Source organism: Garra rufa, chromosome 12, assembly GCF_049309525.1.
Source record: "Garra rufa chromosome 12, GarRuf1.0, whole genome shotgun sequence".
NCBI lineage: Eukaryota > Metazoa > Chordata > Actinopteri > Cypriniformes > Cyprinidae > Garra > Garra rufa.
Genome location: NC_133372.1, coordinates 31,766,417 through 31,786,281, shown reverse-complemented (window position 1 = coordinate 31,786,281; position 19,865 = coordinate 31,766,417). Strand labels below are relative to the sequence as shown.

Below are 19,865 nucleotides of genomic sequence, written 5' to 3'. Positions count from 1 at the left end.
AATCAAATATTCATGGTACTTAGCTGTTATTTCCCATATCACGTTCAAAGTTGACAGCAGTGCGTTATAGTTATTTATAATTAATCAAACATATCCGGTAAAAGTTTAAAACAGGTACAAAGTATTACTTATGACTTAAAGGCTAATAAATGCTTCATGTTCTAGCAGCAGATGTACTTAGCCAGGAACATGGTTTTGGTTTCAAATCAAAAAAATCAAAGTCCAGTCAAAGCAAAATGAAGAAAACAGATTAAACAAATAGTCCAACTCAAATGTCTTTCAAAACCATTAATGGATATTTTCAGAATGTCTAAGCTTCTTTTTATAATGAAAGTGACTCCATGAATGAATTGTGACTGGAGATGAATGTTTCAAGCAAGATTTTCAAGACAAAATTTCCGACGAATTTTCAAGCTTCAAGTCACTTGGACTGCTTTAATTTTGGATTTCTTTTCCCCCCAGCCTCTTCTCCCCTTCTACTTTCATGGAAGTGCACAGCTTGGACCTTCTGCTAAACATGTCTTTTTTGTGTTTACATTTTTAAATATATTAGTGATTTTTAAGTGTAATTCTAATTCATACTAAAATACTATTATATGTTTATATAATTAAAGGATTAGTTCAATTCCAGAATAAAATTTTCCTGACAATTTACTCACCACATATCATTTAAGATGTTCATGTCTATCTTTCTTCAGTCAAAAAGAAATTAACGGTTTTGAGGAAAACATTCCAGGATTTTTTCTCCATATAGTGGACTTCAATGGGGATCAGCGGTTTGAAGGTCCAAATTGCAGTTTCAGTAGCCGCATTTCCACTGTCGGGCCAAAAGCTGGCGTGCTAGTGTGTGCCCGGGCCAGTCGCATTTCCACTGTCACTTCTGGGGCTTGATCGTGCCTCGTCGGGGCTTCCTCGGGGTCAACGGCCAGGGTTTTTTGGCCTGCCGAAAACCTTGGGCCAAAGTGGGCCAGCTCGGGCTCGAGGAGTGGTTATGAACAAAGGTGGAGTTTCTCTGTGTCTGGAGAGTGTCAGCACTTTGTATCATTTCATATCGCTTTAACACCAGCATTAACGATTATTAAAATAATTTTAGCTTAAAACTCACTTTAGACAGCAGCAAGTGTTTGAAATAACTTATGTTTGAGATTGTGGATTATGATCAGCATACAAGGCAGAAATATTTATAAGCGATGCAAAAGACTATGCACGCTAGCCATTACCATAGTAAACATTACCATAGTAAATCCAACCGCTTGAAGAAATCAGACAAATCTTATAGGGTATCACAATTGTGTATTTATTTAGTTACGTATTTTTTCAGTAAGTTTCGTCTCTTTGTACCCGACTGTCTAATGTTCATATTTAGCTCCACAGAGCCTATATTATAAAATATAGCCTATCATAGTATTAGTTTTTGTTCAGAAGCTCTCGGTCGTATTTTGATTGAAAAATTATAGAAATTATCACTCTTTCTAAATGTGATGTATAGGTTACTGTGACTACAAATAAACAAAAACAGACTTGACTAAATAAGTGTGTCCTCTTTCTTGTGTGAAAAAACAGTAAATATCACTTTTTCTGTGTGACTAATTTTCAGTCCTGACAAATAATTCATTATGATCAATGCTTCACCAGTTTGACAATAATAAGTGATTACCTATTATTGTAAAACTGCTGAAACGACAATGCTTTTTGAATTTAAGTCTTTAAGTAAACGAAAAATGCAAACAAATGGCCGCTTTTATCATGTTCGTTTTGTAAACTTGCTAGTTCCAGTAATTTATTTCTGATTAGTTTATTTCTGATGGGGTTGCATGACTTTGTTCCAGAGAGGCATGTAAAAGAAGGTTTTAGTGAAGTGCTGCAGAGCTTCTGGTCCGACGGTGGAAACGCAGTGTGATTTTGGGCTTGGTGCTATAGGTCTGAGGCTATTAGCCCTGCCCGGCGCTGGTTTAAAGCACTGGTTCACACTGGCCCAACAGTGGAAAAGCTGCTAATGCAGCTTCAGACTCGACTTCGCGCATTACGCAGTCACGTTGAAAAGTCACATGTGATGTAGGCGAAATACCGACCCAGTGTACAAAGTGAACGTGCAAAGAAAGTCAAACGGCCTTTGTAAAAAAAAAGGTAAAACAACGTTGTAGGAACATTTTAGAATTGGAGGAGAAAATGAGATTAAGTTTTTCACCCCACCCTACCTTTTAGAACCGAAGTACACAGATGAAGAACCACCTTTTCAAATAATATGTGAAGTCATGGACACAGAGCTAGTGCAAGACGAGCATTTGCAGTTAAAAAGTATATACATTTTTTGTTTGATCATGAAGTGTCCTTTAAAGCTGCATTAAAATTGAAGTTTGGACCTTCAACCAATTGAAGTCCACTATATGGTAAAAAATCATGGAATGTTTTCTTCAAAAACCTTAACTTCTTTTTTTAATTTTATGGTTTTTGTTATATTTTATTATTTATTTATTTGTTTACTTAATTTTAATTTAGCATCTTTGTAAGTCAGGGTCCTATGACTTCTAGGCAACATGCAAGTTATCAAGGCAACTGACACTGTTAATTCTTGCACAGATGGGAATCTTTATTTTGATGCACAGCCAGTGAAGAAGGCATTTAGGAAATGAGAGGGGAGATTGAAAATGTCATGCTCATATTTAAGAGTAAGCACACCTGAGGGGGTTGTGCCCACTCAAGCGCTGTTGGACTGACAGAAGTGGTCAGAGGTTGACTAAGGCATCAAGACTGAGGGAAATAGGGAAAATGTGGTTGTTACAGTCTTCAAAGATCATGAGAAAATATACTTTATAAATCATCTGTTTTTATATGAAATTAAAGAAACCTTGTGATGCTGCCTAAGTCATTTGTTTTTTTTATTATTATTATTTTTAAGGTAGCTGGTGCCTCTCAGTAAGAACGTTTCAAGGCTGTGAAAATTATTTATCAATTAAAATGTTAAATTATTATTAAATGGTTGACACTATATGCTGCTATCAAAATGATATGAAGTTGATCGTACTTGACTCGCTGTCTTTTTGTCATTTTGTTGGGTTTGTGAAGAATAAACTCCTCCTTCATCTCTTCGGCTACAGAAAATGCTTTCCTAATGGAGGGTTGTCAGACCAGGCTTTCACTCATATTGAAATTCTCACAGTTCCTTTCCTTTGTGCCCCCCTCCAACTTTCCACTTCGTCTCTCAGAAGTGACGAGCGCTTTTCAGCCACGCTTAATGTCAATCAAACCAATGTTTAAAACGGTAGATTATTGTAATCAACTGCTCAAAGAGGAAATCCTTTAAGAGAGATTTCAGTTGAATTCAGGGTGAGAAGATTATGCAATGTAATGACATCAAAAGTTTATGACCTCTTGATATACGAACAGTTCGTTCATTAAACTCATTAAACATTGACAAACATAAAGTTGCTTTCACAGAGGATGCATAAACAGATGGGAAGTGTAACAATTCAGTAACTATATTGTGAAGCAATTTCTAAAATCTTTCTCTGTCTATCTCTCTCTGCAGTTAAACCGACAGTCATTGATGTTGATATCTTCGTAAATAGTATTGGACCTGTGTCATCAATAAATATGGTGAGTGAATGCATGTCTACAAAGCTGTGGTGATTTGGTCATTATGAATGTTGTTTTGATGATTTTAAAGGAATAGTTCACACCTAGGGTTGATATCTCAATATTTTCTGGGATTTTATTGATAACGATAATTAGACGATATTTTACTGTGTGTGTTATTGTGTTTGAAAACTACTGTGCTGACTCCTAAAGTTTTTGATATTCTTCATATTCTGTGTGGTCAGTTCACAGCAGTGATAGAAATTATTATTTTCCAATAAGTTTAAATTTATTTTTACCTCTTAAGGGCATTTATAAAGCCATTTTTTTCTAAAAGTGTCATTTTTTGAGTCAAATTCTTACATTTATTCAGTCAGTTATAATAATGCATTTAGGCGGTTACCAGACAAATGAAATCAGCATCAACAAAATTCATCTTTGCAGAAGTTGCATATGAAGTGGCATTTAGATGTATTTACATATGTTAATGCAGCTGTATTTGAAATTATTTTAAAAGTGAAAAGCTACTTTGAATGTGAAATTAAAACCGCCAGTAGGTGTCAGCAAGTCGCTGTTAATAAGTGAGTCATTGCGATTGAACCGAATCATTTAAACGGTTGATTTATTCAGGAACGAAACACTGTCATGTTGCTCAGACACGAAAAACAGTACTGTGGCTGTGTTTGGAATGATTTTTGTTGACGAAATTGAGCAAAAACAGAAAATATGCTGTCTAAAACATAAGTCTTTTAATATTAACTTCCTGTTTATTTAACTGTTGTATAAAATCAATATCACATTTGTAGTCATGCTGATTTTTAATGGAAACAACAGCATTCTTTGTGTGATATTGAATGTGAAATTATTTAAATATATACATTTTCTGCTCCCATATCTTGAATTATGTGATCATTCAAAATGCATTTTAATAGACTGAATCATGCAGTGAAAGAATGCACTTTATATGCCTACTTTCTAGACTTGCTCTGTACGAATGTTTTGTTTGTTTTTCACAATATTCTCAATAATGTCAAATCGCACATTGTTAAAACAATTACAATTTTATCACACACAATATATATTGCACACCACTATTCACACCACAAAATTATAAATGATGATTTACTCACCCTCATGTCATTCTGAACATGTTTTCCTGTAACCTGTATTTTGTTTTATTTTTCTGTGGAACACAAACTGAATTTTTGATACCAAAACTGCATATAACTGCATAAACAATGAGAGAATGTTGGGGTGAAGTTTTATTCCTTTCCTTCTCAGTCACTCTCTCTTCTCATTCAGCAGTTATAGTTTAGTCCCATAGGTGACATATGGCTGTAGGTTTGAGTTGAAAGCAGGGCCACTAGCTATCCCTCTGAGATGTGAGTCCAGTGCTTAAGCTTCATCTCCCCTGAGGCACAGACAAGCTTCAGGGGAAGGACGGAGGAAGAAAAAAAGAGAGACAGGGAGAAAATATAAAGACTCAGACTTAAAATGAGACAGGAAGTGGCAGAGGAAAAGAATATTTATGTTTTTTGCACAGTAGTTGGCACTTGATATAATAGTTCATCATAAAAATTCATCGCCTTTATCTACTGTAGTAATAAAAAATTAAATAAAGCAGCAGCTTGTTCCATATTTATGTGCGCTTCAATAGAAATCGTATGTAAATGTGGACGACGGCTACAGATCACTTCAAATGGATGTTAAATTCCTCCGGAATTCTGTCTTTGGTTCCCAATACATCAGATTCATCCTTGAAAATCTGTGTGTGTATTCACTTCCAATTATTATTACGGCCCAGGGCTCTGAGAACGAGAGAGAATTGTTGGATAATGAGGAGCGGCCAAACAACCACCTGAAGAAACAGCAGCTATCGATTGATATGTCACCTAACGGTGTTTTTTGAAGCCTTAAGGGAGATGTTTCTTACAATTCACAGCAAACAATAATATTTAAGAGGGTTAAAAAGGTCTAAACATTACGTTTAGAATGTTGGCATTCTTTTTAGACTGGCATCTGAATGGAACAGAGGTTGTGACCTCCGCAACAAACCCAGTCATGCATATTCACATAATTTATTTGCATATTCAGCTTAAAAAAATGTTTCATTTCTCAGAGGAATTTGGCATTCGCAATAGCACCAATGGAAGTCAATTAACATGAAATATCTAACTTATTGTAATCTTACTATCTTTTCATTTCGGTTTATTGCGTGGGCTTTATGAGTTGTCAGAATGCAAAGGAAGTGCAAGAAACATTTAAATATGCTTACGTTAATCTATCTCATGCTCTATGACATAATGTCTCTCTATCTCCCAATATCTCATTTATTGTTCATGACAATTTCATTTTCTTGAAATGCTGCACATACAATAACATTGTCAGGCAGGTTATTTGCACATCTTTGATAGGAGCAGCTCAGCCAACAAAGCAAATAGCATTTTTATTTTCTGCAGCTGGCCTTTATACCATCCACCTTGGTAAATAAAAACCTTTTTACACAACAAAAACAGAAACATTCAAGTATATTGTTCAAAATAGTATATATTGTTGCCTATTTGTCATATTATAGTTGTAGTGAAGATCTTAAAATGTTTCAGGACTCAATAACTTCCTCCTCAAGGCGTCCGTTCTCCTGTCATGGTCCTGCTGTTTGTGCTTTCTTTGTTTGGCCACTGCTGTATGACATAGTGTGGAAACTTTAGAAAATGAATAAACACCTACGCAGAAGCCACAGCAGTGATTCCTGTGGGAGGGTTTTTGGCTATGAAATTGAATCGCTAATTGCACTTGTAGAGCGTCATCGTGCCGCATGGGTCGCCTCTGACGTACGGGGACATAGCAACCATTGTAACCTTTCCACAGCGGTGTTTAAAATTTGGGGGGGAAATAATTATATTTTAAGAGTGACAAAAAATTGTAGGCAGTCACATAAAACAATGAATTAAAGACCAAGCAGGAGCCTCTGCCAACAGGTTGTATTGGTAGTTAAGGAATAATCCTGGTAACACTTTACAATAAGGTTTTATTTGTTATCATTAGTTAACTATGTTCTAACTACATCTAACTATCATCTACTGTAACTATGAACCAGTTCTTCTACAGCATTTATTAATCTTTGTTGATGTTAATCTCAGCATTTACTAATACACTGTAAAAAAAAAAATCCTGGCAGGTGTGGTTGCTGGAATGATTCTGTACAAAATACAATAAAAATGTGAACATATTTACAGAACAGCCTGTACATTTTACAGTATAAAACTGTCATTTACAAACATGAAAATTGTAATTTAAACCAGTAAAACAATCCACACTGCTGTTAAAATCTATTTTGTACCTTTAAAGGATAGTTCACCCAATTAAAATTTTATGTTTATCTGCTTACCCCCAGGGCATTCAAGATATAGGTGACTTTGGCAGAACACAAATGAAGATTTTTAACTCAAACTGGTGCAGTCTGTCTGCCATTTATTGGCAGTGGATGGGCACCAAACCTTTAAAAGTAAAAGAAAAACATGCACAGACAAATCCAAACTACACCCTGCGGCTTGTGACGATACATTGATGTCCTAAGACACGAAACGATCGTTTTTTATGAGAAACTGAACAGTATTTTATATTATTTTTTACCTTTGATACACAGCCACGTCCAACTGTCCTGAGCACGAGCTCATCATCCGGCACGTTGCCTGTGTACGCACTCTGGCGCGATCAAATCTTTGTTTGTGTTCTACTGAAGAAACAAAGTCACCTACATCTTGGATGCCCTGGGGGTAAGCAGATAAACATCAAATTTTCATTTTTGGGTAAACCCAAAAATAAAAAATTCTGTCGTTAATTACTCACTCTTATGTCGTTCCAAATCAATAAAACCTTCATTCATCTTCAGAACACAGATTAAGATATTTTTATGGAATCCCTGATCTTTTTTGACCCTCCATAGACAGCAGTACAACTACCATGTTCAAGGCACAGAAAAGTAGCAAAGACATTGATAAAATAGTCCATGTGACCTTCATTTTATGAAGCTACGAGAATACTTTTGTGTGCAAAGAATAACAACTTTATTTAACAAATTATTTTCTTCTGTGTCAGTCTTCGACACGCGTTAATGAGAGTACCACAACATATGCGTGTGCTCCTGATGGAGGAGCTGGCATTCTGACCTATGAACGGGGGGGAAAAAAACCCATGAACCTTTATACCTGTAGTTTAAAAATTAAACTCATTTTTTTACCATGTACATTTTTTAAGATTTAAGTTAGATGTTAACATTAGTTAATGGACTGTGCACTAAAATGAACATGAACATTTTTATGTACTAGCATTAAAGGGTTAGTTTAGCCAGAAAATTAAAATTAGCCCATGATTTACTCATCCTCAAGGCATCCTAGGTGTACTGCATATGACTTTCTTCTTTCAGACTAATCCATTTGGAGTTAAATTAAAAATTATCCTGGCTCTTCCAAGCTTTATAATGGCAGTGGGCGGGTGTTTCTGTTCAACAGTCCAAAAGAAGTCCAATAAAGTGCATCCATCTATAATAAAAAGTGCTCCACATGGCTCCGGGGGTGAATAAAGGCCTTCTGTAGCGAATCAGACATAGGACGTAGCGCAGCGCATACGCCTCTGATCTCACAAAAAACAATGTTTGTTTACAAGAGCAAAGGAAGCAAAGTTTCTGAACTTTAGCAAAGAAAAAGAAGTCTCCTTTTGGCTTATGTCAAAATCTTCTGACATTTTTCTTAACAAATCCTCTTTTTGTACTTCTAATTCATGACGTTGTTTTGTTTTGCTCTATCCTCACTTCCCACCGGCGCATGCGCAGCAAATATGTCCTACGTCATCTGCCCGGAATAGCTTCCATGGACGACAGTTAGCGCAAGCTAGAGAGATTAGGCCTACTATGTTTTGAATATGTATTTTTTTACTTACAAAAACTCATCAAATTCGCTACAGGAGGCCTTTATTCACCCCCCGAAGCCATGTGGAGCAGTTTTTATTACGGATGGATATTTATTTGACTTCTTTTAGACTTCTTTTGGAAGAAACACCCGCCCACTGCCATTATAAAGCTTGGAAGAGCCAGGATAATTTTTTAACTCCGATTGGATTTGTCTGAAAGAAGTCAGTCATATACACCTAGCATGCCTTGAGGGTAAGTAAATCATGGGCTAATTTTCATTCATTAACAGGTTAATAAGTTAATAAATTATGTAAAAAATATTTGTATTGGTAGTTGATAGTAAAAATGAACCTTATTGTAAAATGTTATGATTTATTAATAATTAAATGAATGAATATGTAAATGATTTTAATTATAATTTAAATATTCATCAACACATAACTATAATTTAGTTGTATTATGTATTAAAAAGAGTATTAAAAATACACTATTAGATATTTTATCTATGCCATGTGGTCCTCATTTGAAATTTGGACTTTTTAAAACTTTTTAAGTCTCTTTCTAATTCAGTTAATTATTAATAAAGGCACTTTATTTGTTCAGTACATATGAATAATTATAATGGCATATATAATCATTATTTGAATTGTGATTGTTATAATTGTACTATATTGTGATGCAGCACACTCTTCAACTTGTAATTGATTTTGTGTACTCCGTTTTACTTATCCCTGTAATTATCTATAATGGCATACATCATTTGTGTACATTAATAAATTCAAAACCATTATCAGCTAACTACCAAACCAGCTTTACTTGTAATGGGCAGGAAATACCATCTCTAATTTACCTGCAATTAAATCAAGCCATTATTATTCAAGTTCACGCTGTGATGGTGGATTAGAAAAATAGAGCTTAATCATTGTTATGCACAGGATGTGCCAAAACCATTGTCGAACAGGGACAAACTCTCTCTCCTTATCGCTTGTTGTTTGTGGCAGCAGAATTCCTGCTGGGCTGCTCAATAATTATGGTGGCTAGCAGATATAATATGGCATTGATTGGTGTCTTAAAAGAGGTCTTCATTTGTGTTTTGGTTATCTGATAAACCGAATAAACTAGATTTCTGTGGAAAGAGCTTGTACAGGTACAGATCAGGTCCTTTCAGTGTTTCATCCACCTTCCCCATACACCACCATTCCAGTAGCACAACATTTACACAATAAATTAAAGGCCTAGGAGAAAATTGAGGATAGACAGGGTCAATTTCCCCCAACACAGCAGGTCGCTTTAGCTGCACCTAATTCTCCATGTGCCATTTAAAATCCTGTGGATTATAGGTAACAATTATATGAAAGAATGTGGGGATTAGTCAGTGCGGCAGATCATCACCATCACAAAACGCAGTTAATACCCTGCAGAGACAGGCAAAGGTCCTGTCGCTCTTTGCTCAGATCCTTGTCCAGCTCACAACTCCCTTCAGAAAAGGTGAAAAGGTTTAAACACGGCCCTCCGGCTTCATGCTTTTTCTGGCTGACTGTGAGCCTGGCCACACCTGATTGCTCTCAAACCTTGGTTCTTTCAACTGCGTATTGATCTCATCCTCAGCTTGCTTTTCCTTCCTGCTCACCTGCTACAGATTGCAATCATTTCCTGGGGAGAAACAATGGCTCATTGCAATTTTCTTTTTTTTTTTTTACCAAACCATGTTGATTTTGATTGATTATGATAGCCTATGTTTATGCTCACCTGCTGGATATCTAAGTTTAGAGATGGTATGGGATCATTAAGCTGTGGTACCTGGCATAACACCAGATTGAATGAATGTGATAGCAGGAACATTTACTGGATCGCATTAAAGGGATAGTTCACCCAAAAATAAACATTTTGTCATCATTTGCTCATCCTTCAAGTTGTTTCAAACCTATATGAATTCCTTTCTTCAGCCCTCATTTACATGTTTATATAAAAACAAAAATAAAATAAAAAACAATTGGTGTTAAAATATAATTATGCAATTGTAACTTTATTACTATAAATAATTGTAATTTGTGTAATTTAAGTGTTTTTATACAAATCAGTAAATTAAAATCTTCATTATTATAGTAATGTAGTACCAACTGACTCTAATGTATATTTAACAGCATTAGCCGAGAGATTTTTTTTGTTCCTTGAGAAAATTTGCCATGTAGCCTACTGTACCTGATACAGTTGAAGTCAAAAGTCTGCAAAATGTTAATTATTTTACCAAAATAAAAGGGATCATACAAAATGCATGTTACTTATTATTTAGTACTGACTTAAATAAGATATTTTACATTAAAGATATTTACATATAGCCCACAAGAGAAAATAATAGTTGAGTTTATTACAATGACCCTGTTCAAAAGTTTACATACACTTGATTCTTAATACTGTGTCTTACCTGAATGATCCATTTAGTTTAGTTTTGTTTTATTTATAGTTTTTCATTTCCCTTGTTTGTCATGAACAGTTAAACTGCCTGCTGTTCTTCAGAAAAATCCTTCAGGTCCCACAAAATCTTTGTTTTTTCAGCATTTTTATGTATTTGAACCCTCCCAACAATGACTGTATGATTTTGAGATCCATCTTTTCACACTGAGGACAACTGAGGGACTCATATGTAACTATTAAAGAAGGTTCATATGCTCACTGATGCTCCAGAAGTAAAAAATATGCAGTAAGACCAGGGCTGTAAACTTTTGAACAGAATGCAGATGTGTACATTTTTATTATTTTGCCAAAATATCGTTTTTTTTTCCTTTAGTACTGCCCTTCAGAAGCTACAAAAGATACTTACATGTTTCCCAGAAAACAGAATAAGTTATATTTTCAAAAAGTTTTCTTAATGCATCAGAGCATCAGTGAGCATTTGAACCTTCTGTAATAGTTGCATATGAGTCCCTCAGTTGTCCTCAGTGTGAAATGATGGATCTTATCATACAGTCATTGTTGGAAAGGATTCAAATACACAAAAATGCTAAAAAAAAAAAAAAAACAGAGTTTGTGGGACCTGAAGAATTTTTCTGAAGAACATCGGGCAGTTTAACTGTTCAGGCCCAACAAGGGACTATCACTATCCACAGCTGTGGATCACACACAGCAAGTGTTTGTAAACTTTTGAACGGGGTCATTTTTGCAAATTCATCTATTAATTTCTTTTGTGGACTATATGTAAATGTCTTTAATGTGAAATATCTTATACAGGTCAGTACTATATAAAAAGTAACCTGCATTTTGTATGAGCCCTTTTTTGGGTAAAACTCTGCAAGGTCAATGTTAATTTTTGACTTTAAAACAATTGGTATCAAATCCAATTGAATCACAAGCTTGTGAATCAGAATCAGAATCAAATTAAATCGTGAAATTTGTGTCAAAACCAAGCCCTAATATGTATATATATAAAATAATGCATCAATTTTAATTCTAAAAACAGGCTTTCATGTATTCTTACTCTGTAAGCAGTGACTTTGCTTTCATGCTTCATCACACTATCTGAACTGCAGAACTGTGATGAATAACTGTTGGCTTCGTACTGATATATTTTTGTATACCACTATACCGTGAAACCCTACCTGTGGGAGACATATTGAAATCCCAGCAGTTCATCAGTCTACTGCCATTACAAAACTGGCAGCGATTCTGTCTTTTGAATTCAAACTTATCAAGACCTGTCAAATCTGTGTGTATCAGTCAGTGGTGTTTACATGCTGAGTCTGTATTTTGATAACACATAAACTGAGGTGCATATACATCTAAATCAAATTTTCACTTGGTTCGGTTACACTGATAAGGCCGGAGAGAGCTCATTTCATGATGAAGTTTGGCTGTCACTTGTCATTCACTCCGGGCTCAGAATGAATGGCACATTTTGCACTGCAGCCCATGTGCTTGATTTACTAATGCTTAGAGAAGAAATATTTTATGGTTTGGTTTAAATGTGCTGCTACAGTTGAGTATTGATCAATTCTATGTTTGTGCATCAATCTGAGACAAACCGTTTTTGGAAAGAATATCAATAGCAGGGAGTTCATGCAAAGGGTATTCACAAGGGTTCAAAATTGGCTGGTTAGCATGACCCAGTTTGCCCCTGCTGTAAGTTACTGTAGTATCTGTATCTAAAAATCAACTGGTCAGTCTTTTTTTTTTATTATTGTGTATTTAAAACACAAAAGCAATGTGTATTTGGACCACAAAAGCAACCTTTTTTCCACTGATAGCCAGTAAAAATGTTACTGTATTCTGATTTGTAATCTTTTTAATGAGCATAAATCATCATAAATCTGTTTATTGTAAAACTGTTTAATTTATCCTGTTAACAATGTATAAACATGGTTAAAAAATAGCTAGCTGTCAAACAGGCCAAATTAAGTTTTTACATCACACTTGCTTTTGTTCATACTTTTGGGTAGGTTAAGGTGTAGTGTGGATAGTACGCCACAGAGCATTAGTTATAGCGCCACTCGCCGGACAATTCAGGTCAGAACTGAAATGAAATTAAAACAAATTAGATTCACTAAAGATATTTATATGAGCCTTGTTATTGTGTATTTATAACAATTTTTTTTTCTGCTGTATTTCACGTCATAGCTCAGGATAGTGAAGGACATGTGCCAAAACAAACAGGCAAATTTCAGACAAGAAAAGTTTCTCCCTGAGGCTGGAGTGGAGGATTACTAAGAAGGTACTGAATAAGGAAAGCAGCCGTCAGCCAACATCTGCTTGTCAGTTTGAAGTCAACGGTCACTCCATTCTCTGAGCGATTCAAGCTTGGCCTTGGCCAGTGGCTGCCCGAGGGTGTTCAGGCTTATTGGAAGGGTAAGAAATGGCCAGTGTGAGATGATCAAATTATTCAGAGGGCTTCTGTCAAGAGGCAAAGCGTGATTATGTGAACGTCAGGGTTGAACAGGAAGCTTGAATAGATTTGCACTGCAAATAAGAGTGCGGTTTGCTTACGGTGTGATAGGATGCTGTAATGGTGCTTCAGAAATATGAATACTCCTAATAACTGACCATGATTATCAAAGCTGCATTGAGTGGCGCTTGATTTTTGTCCACATGAGAAATCAGCTTTGCTCATCAATCTAATTGTGTGAAGATAAAATAGCCAACTTCATAGTATTCACTGCAGAAAAGGGGTCTCAAGCGCCATATAATTTGATTTTAATGGCTCTATAGAACATGAGTCAGCTAGCAGCCAGACGCTGAATAGGGCTGATAAATTAGCATTAATCATCCCTGTTCCTTGTGTCCCTAAACCACAGTTGATGGTATAATTGTAATTAATGGAGCTTTAAGATCTACATTAAAATGTGAGATCATTCTACTTATCATGTTGATCTGTTACTCGCCGCACAGCTAAAAGCGATGACAACATGATGCAGTTGATGTCGAAACGGCCCCACATTAGCTTGCCTGATGTGTCGAGCTAATGTCAAGCCCCGCAACGAAAATCAATGATCCCGTGTGAAAGCCGAGGTATGATTGATAGCATCAAACTGAGCGTCATCTTTCAGCCTCCCCTGTCTGTGGCCTACGGTTTACAGAGTCAGACAGGAAGGTGCTCAAGACAAATGACAGGTGTCATTGTAGTCTGTCAAGGGGAGACGTGCCTTTCCCATGTACAATAGCTGTCTTTACAGTGATATATCAAATGGAGAAAATGTGGGGAGTTACCAATATTGGGTACATATAGGTAAATGTAGAGCTTTATTTAATTTATTTTAAATAAATACATTTTTTTCAGTGTTTTATTTATATAACTGTTTATTTAAAATCATATATATATATATATTAGGGCCGGGACTTTAACGCGTTAATTTAGATTAATTAATTACACAAAAATAACGCGTTAAATTTTTTTAACGCATTTTAATCGCACTAAATTTTGCACCGCGGAACGTTTCTCACTGGATGAGATTAGGCGGACCGATTATACTGGAGCACAAACTAGCGTTCAGACAAGCCAAAGACGTCCGTCCTAAATAGTATTGTATGTCCCAAATCGTAGTATGTTTAAAAAGTATTCCAAAGATTCCCGGATGGTCTACTACTTAACGATCAATGCACACTTTTAACTGCCAATATTGCCCGCAACACACTGCGCCGTGAACGAGGATTCGATTAGAACTACAAACACGCATAAAAAGTGTTAAAAAACTACAAACATGGAGGATATACGCGACCAACGGACAGGTAGAGAAAGGGGTTTGAGTGATAAATAATCAGTGTGTAACCTGATAAAAACTATTTTTTAAATGTTATCCGCATTATATTCCATGTGCAGCAACTTTTATAATGATAGGTTTGGTCATTAACGTTTAAATGCATAATTAAGCAAACACAAGAGCAGAGTTCTCGGAATGAAAGACTCGTTAAAGAACGTGCCTCTTGCTACATTTAATGGCAATATTGTACTGGTCTGGTGGACTTGGTTGAACAAAAATAAGTAATATTTTGTTGCTTAAGCTTATGTATTGAGTCATTATTCAATGGTATACTAAAAATCCATGTAAAATTCTTAATTCTCACTGTTCTCAGGTCAAATATTTACATGCGATTAAAATGCGATTAATTTCGATTAATTAATTACAAAGCCTCTAATTAATTAGATTAAATTTTTTAATCGAGTCCCGGCCCTAATATATATATATATATATATATATATTGAATGAACTAAGTGTTTATTAAATGTTTATTTTTATATATAAATGTTTATTTTTATTTATGTAATTCTATTAATTTTATTAAAAATTAATATAATTTTTGAAATCATTGTCTTTATGGTTCTTGATTTTTTTTTATTTTAATTTATACATTTGTATTTAGTTTCTTATTTCTTATTTAAAATCTTATTTTTATTTACATTTTTGGATTAACTATTCCTATAAAATCCTTTGTCTTGGTGGTTCATTATTTATAATAATTGAAATCTTTTGTTCAGTAGTTCCTAATTTTTTAATTTCCATTTATACATTTTAATTTAATGTTTATGGTTTTTAATTTAATGTAATTTAATTTAATTTAATTTAATTTTTTACATTATAAAATTTGGATGAACTATTCCTTCAAAATCTTTAACTTTGTGGTTCTTAATTTATATTTATTTATATTTATTTTATATTTTATAGTTACTTAATTTATGTTTATATTCATACATTCTATTTACGTTTCTGTATAAACTATTTATTTTAAATGTTTTGTCTTGGTAGATCTTTATTTTTATTTTATATACATTGTTTAAAATTGAATGTTTTTTTTTGAAGAAGTTAAAATCAAAAATCAAAAATACAGAAAAACTGTAATATTGTGAAATGTTATTACAATTTAAAATAACTTTTTTTATATATACTTTTAAAATATAATTTATTTCTGTCTTGCAAAGCTTTTTGTTAGCCATTGCTCCAGTCTTCAGTGTCACACGATCCTTCAGAAATTATTTTTATATGCTGATTTAATGCTCAGTTATTATCAGTGTTGAGTTGTGCTGCTTAATATTTTTTGGAACTTGTGATAGTTTTTCAAGATTCTTTGATTGAAATAAAGTTTAACAGAACAGCATTCAAAATAGACTTTACATCTTTGCTGACTAAAAGTATTCATTTCTTTTATTTATTTATTTGAACAAATTAGTCCTTTAACATCTTTGTCTTTGTGGTTCATCATTTTTTTTTATTGTACAGATTTTTTATCAATATTTAATTTTTTGGATAAACTATATCTTTAGTTCTTTAGTCATGTAGTTGTTTTGACATATATCCTATTACACTCCATAACTAGTCCTTTTCGATGGACATCCAGTACCCTCAAAATATTCTCACCAGTCTCTAGCAGCGTGGTAGGAGGGGACATTTTTTGCAATGGAACAAACTCTTCCTATCTGCATACACATCTCCAGCTGTATGAGCTCAGCCACAAGCTTTCTCTTGACATTAGATAAGAGGCTGAAATCTGTCTCTGGCACATCTGAAGAGAATTGCCAGTAATGCGTGCTATGAAATCACAAGGGCCCTGCATATAACATTGTCTAGATTCTCTTGATCCCAGGTTCAGGCAAATAAAAATAGCTGTTCTCTCTCCACTAAAATGCTTTTGATGTCACAAAATACGTCTCCTGTGAATGGCTTTATAACATGACACCTCAGTAGCAAAGAAAATGAAGATGCAGTGATACACTTTCTGCTGAAGCTTGTACCAAAAGGGATGAAATTAACTTTGCATTGAATCGATTGTCCTCCTATGCACATCTTTGTTATGACCTTCTTTGGTAACAAAGATTTAGTCACTGATATGGCTAACTTGAGCCAAAAGTCATTTAAAAGGCAGAAAGTTCTGGAGCTTTGACAGCACGTTATAGTCTCTTTTTCTCAGATAGACCACTTTGCATTGACTTTGTCATTTTTTCAGGTAAACAGTGTGAGTATAAGGTGCTATGACTGAGCAAATCACACAGACAATGATTTTCACCTCATTAACTGGGCAAGGCTTGAAAAGGCCCACTTCAACGTGGCGGTACCAAGGGTGGCTATTTTTAAACGTCTAGGTCAGTCTGTGTCCTAGGCAACCATGTGTAGCTAAGGAAATCCTTCACCGTGGTACCCATCAATAGTAACATGCTGGCAAGCCAGTCTCTCCCACACAAACACTCCAATACAGTTGGTTCTCTTTAGTGCAGCCACCTACTTGCTTGCGTTGAGGTACAGTATTTAAAAGTAAGGAGGTGATATGAACAACATTTATAAACGTTTGCAGACATTACTGCAGGTTTGGTCTAGTTCCATGTGTGATTGGACCCGTTTCAGACATAACCACTACACTCTTAAAGGTCCCATATTGTACACCTTTTTGGAGGTTTATTTTCGCTGTTGATGTCCTTAAGAATATATATTTGCGGTATAAGTGCCAAAAACCATCTCAACATATTTTTACTGCTCCTCTTATTGGAGCTCTGTCAAAAACAGGTTGATTTTGGCCCATCTAATTAATATTCATGAGCCTCTCTTCTGATTGGCCTGTTGTTTTCTGAGTGACACACGGCCAGGCCAATCACAGGTAACTACGGTCATGTATGCTGTAGCCTGCTGTGGCTTGTGATACTCAACGGGATGTTTCAGAATGGTAATTAATGTTTTTTGTAAGCTATGATTGCAGTAAGCTATGTAACTATTGCTTCAGTAAAGCCTCTTTCACATTGTGCGTTGATTCTGGAAAATTGCCCGAAAGTTCCGGGATCCCGGGTTGGGAACCTAGTAACGTTGCTGGGATCAGTCCCGGAACGAGCGCTGTGTGAACAAAAGCCAGAACCAATGCCATAAAGGCTGTGTTGTAGTGATGATGCACGTTATCGTTCGACTCTTCACAATGAAAAAATATGTGAAAACTGACTATCGTTCGGCACTTTCAGTTTAGTTAGTAACGTAGGCGTCGCATTACATGTCTTTACGGGTTATGTGTAAAGCACGCACAGATTCCGGAAAATTACTTCGTGAATGAACCAGATCAAACAATTCCGGAACAAATCATGCTTTGATGGTTCCATGAAGAACCTTCAACAGCCATGTAAAATTTCAAATGCAGAAAAGGTTCTTAATAGTCAAAAAAGTTTCTTTAGATTTTTAAAATGTTCTTCAAAATGGTTCTTTTAGAGAACTGTTCACTGAAAGGTTATTTGGGGAACCAAAAAATGGTTCTTCAATGGCATCATTTCTGCATTTGAAAGGTTCCATAGATGTTCAAGGTTCTTCATGGAACCATCAATGCCAATTAAGAACCTTTATTTTTAAGTGTCTCTACTGAAACAATCAGTTGTTTTATATATTTTTAAACCACAAATGCCATAACACCATATCGCGTGAGGTACTGAGCAAACCTACTGAATTCAAAAAGTCATGCATATGAAGCTTTATATATGACTACAACATTTTATCAGTTTTCAAATCACCCAGTATGTTAAAATTGTTTTGAAGCCATAATATAATATTCTCCAAGTAGGACTAATTGTATGAAAATTAGGCTTTATTAATCAAAACTCTGTGTGTAAATCATACTTTGTGTGAAAAGGAATAAAAGTTGTCACAAGTTTTTCTGCCTCTAGTGTTCATTTCAAATGGAAACTGCAGTAGTTCATACATGCAGTAGTTCATACATACATACTTGTTTTCAGTTTTGCAGAAATGTATAGAGAGGCACGTATTTCCAAAGAGCATATGTTGCCCTTATTCCATGACTAGGATTGTGTAGAGCCATTTGAAGCTGTATTAAAACAGCAATTTAGACCTTCAACCTGTTGATCTCCATTGAAGTCCACTGTATAGAGAAAAATCCTGAAATGTTTTCCTCAAAAACCTTAATTTCTTTTTGACTGAAGAAAGAAAGACATGAACATCTTGGATGAGTAAAATATCAGGACATTTTAATTTAGGAGTGAACTAATCCTTTAATAGATAAACAAACGCTAGCTAATAGGACCTTATGTTACCAGTATACTTTTACCCTGGCGGGTCATGTTTTGGCTGCTTAGGACAAAAACTCTGATTTACATTGGAGATATAGCCTTTATCGCATTGCTTAATCTCATCGCGCCTGGTTCGGAATCACTTGTCTGCTTTTAAAATCTAATTGATCGATAGTAATGTAGTTCCAGGACCAGTAGGAAACGCTGATCCAGGAACATGTCCTACTTAGGTACGTTACGTGAAGCACATCTCCTTGGAACAGTGTGTTGAGGTTCTATTTGTATTTGAGCACACAAAAACAGTGTTTTACCCTTATCTCTTTGTTTAGATGTGTGCAAAAAACCATTAAACATTTACAAGCTTAAGTGAAATTAGTCAATGCATGATAAATATTTCAGGTTTTTCAAAACAACAGCCAGTTCCTCATCAGCGTCACTTTGATCGTACACATCAACAGCCATAGCACACATAAAAACACATTAAAATGGGTTGAATAGAGCCACATAAACTGTTAATGAGTTAAGCAGCCCCGTAAATATGCAATTCTGTCTCATGAGTGCTTATTTTCTTAATGAAAGCTTTAGAGAGAACATCATATTATCAGCATTCCAGGTACTGCCATAATCAGCATAGGACTACATTAGTGCAATGCTAATTCTGAACGATCAGTGCAGAAACTTATTATTCTCATCACATACAGGATTGCCAACAATTTTTAGGCAGGAAGTGGTTCCTCAAATATTTCTCTTGCCCATGGACATCATAGTACCAGAGAATACAGTGCGAAGAGTATCTCTCTGTTGCCTTATGTACGTGTATGTGAGCTGTTAACACATTAAAGTGATCAAATGGGCAGTTAAGATTAGTGCTGGGCATATACTGGTTTGAATTACACAAACAGTATG

The 19,865-nt window shown here is 35.1% G+C and overlaps 1 protein-coding gene across 1 annotated transcript in view; it reads left to right on the top strand.

The window, feature by feature from the left end:
• gabrg3 (gamma-aminobutyric acid type A receptor subunit gamma3) overlaps nucleotides 1-19,865 on the top strand; it is a 136,535-nt gene that overhangs the window by 28,834 nt on the left and 87,836 nt on the right. The window contains 1 exon segment of the mRNA XM_073851311.1: nucleotides 3,530-3,597. Coding sequence (XP_073707412.1) covers nucleotides 3,530-3,597 — 68 coding nt within the window.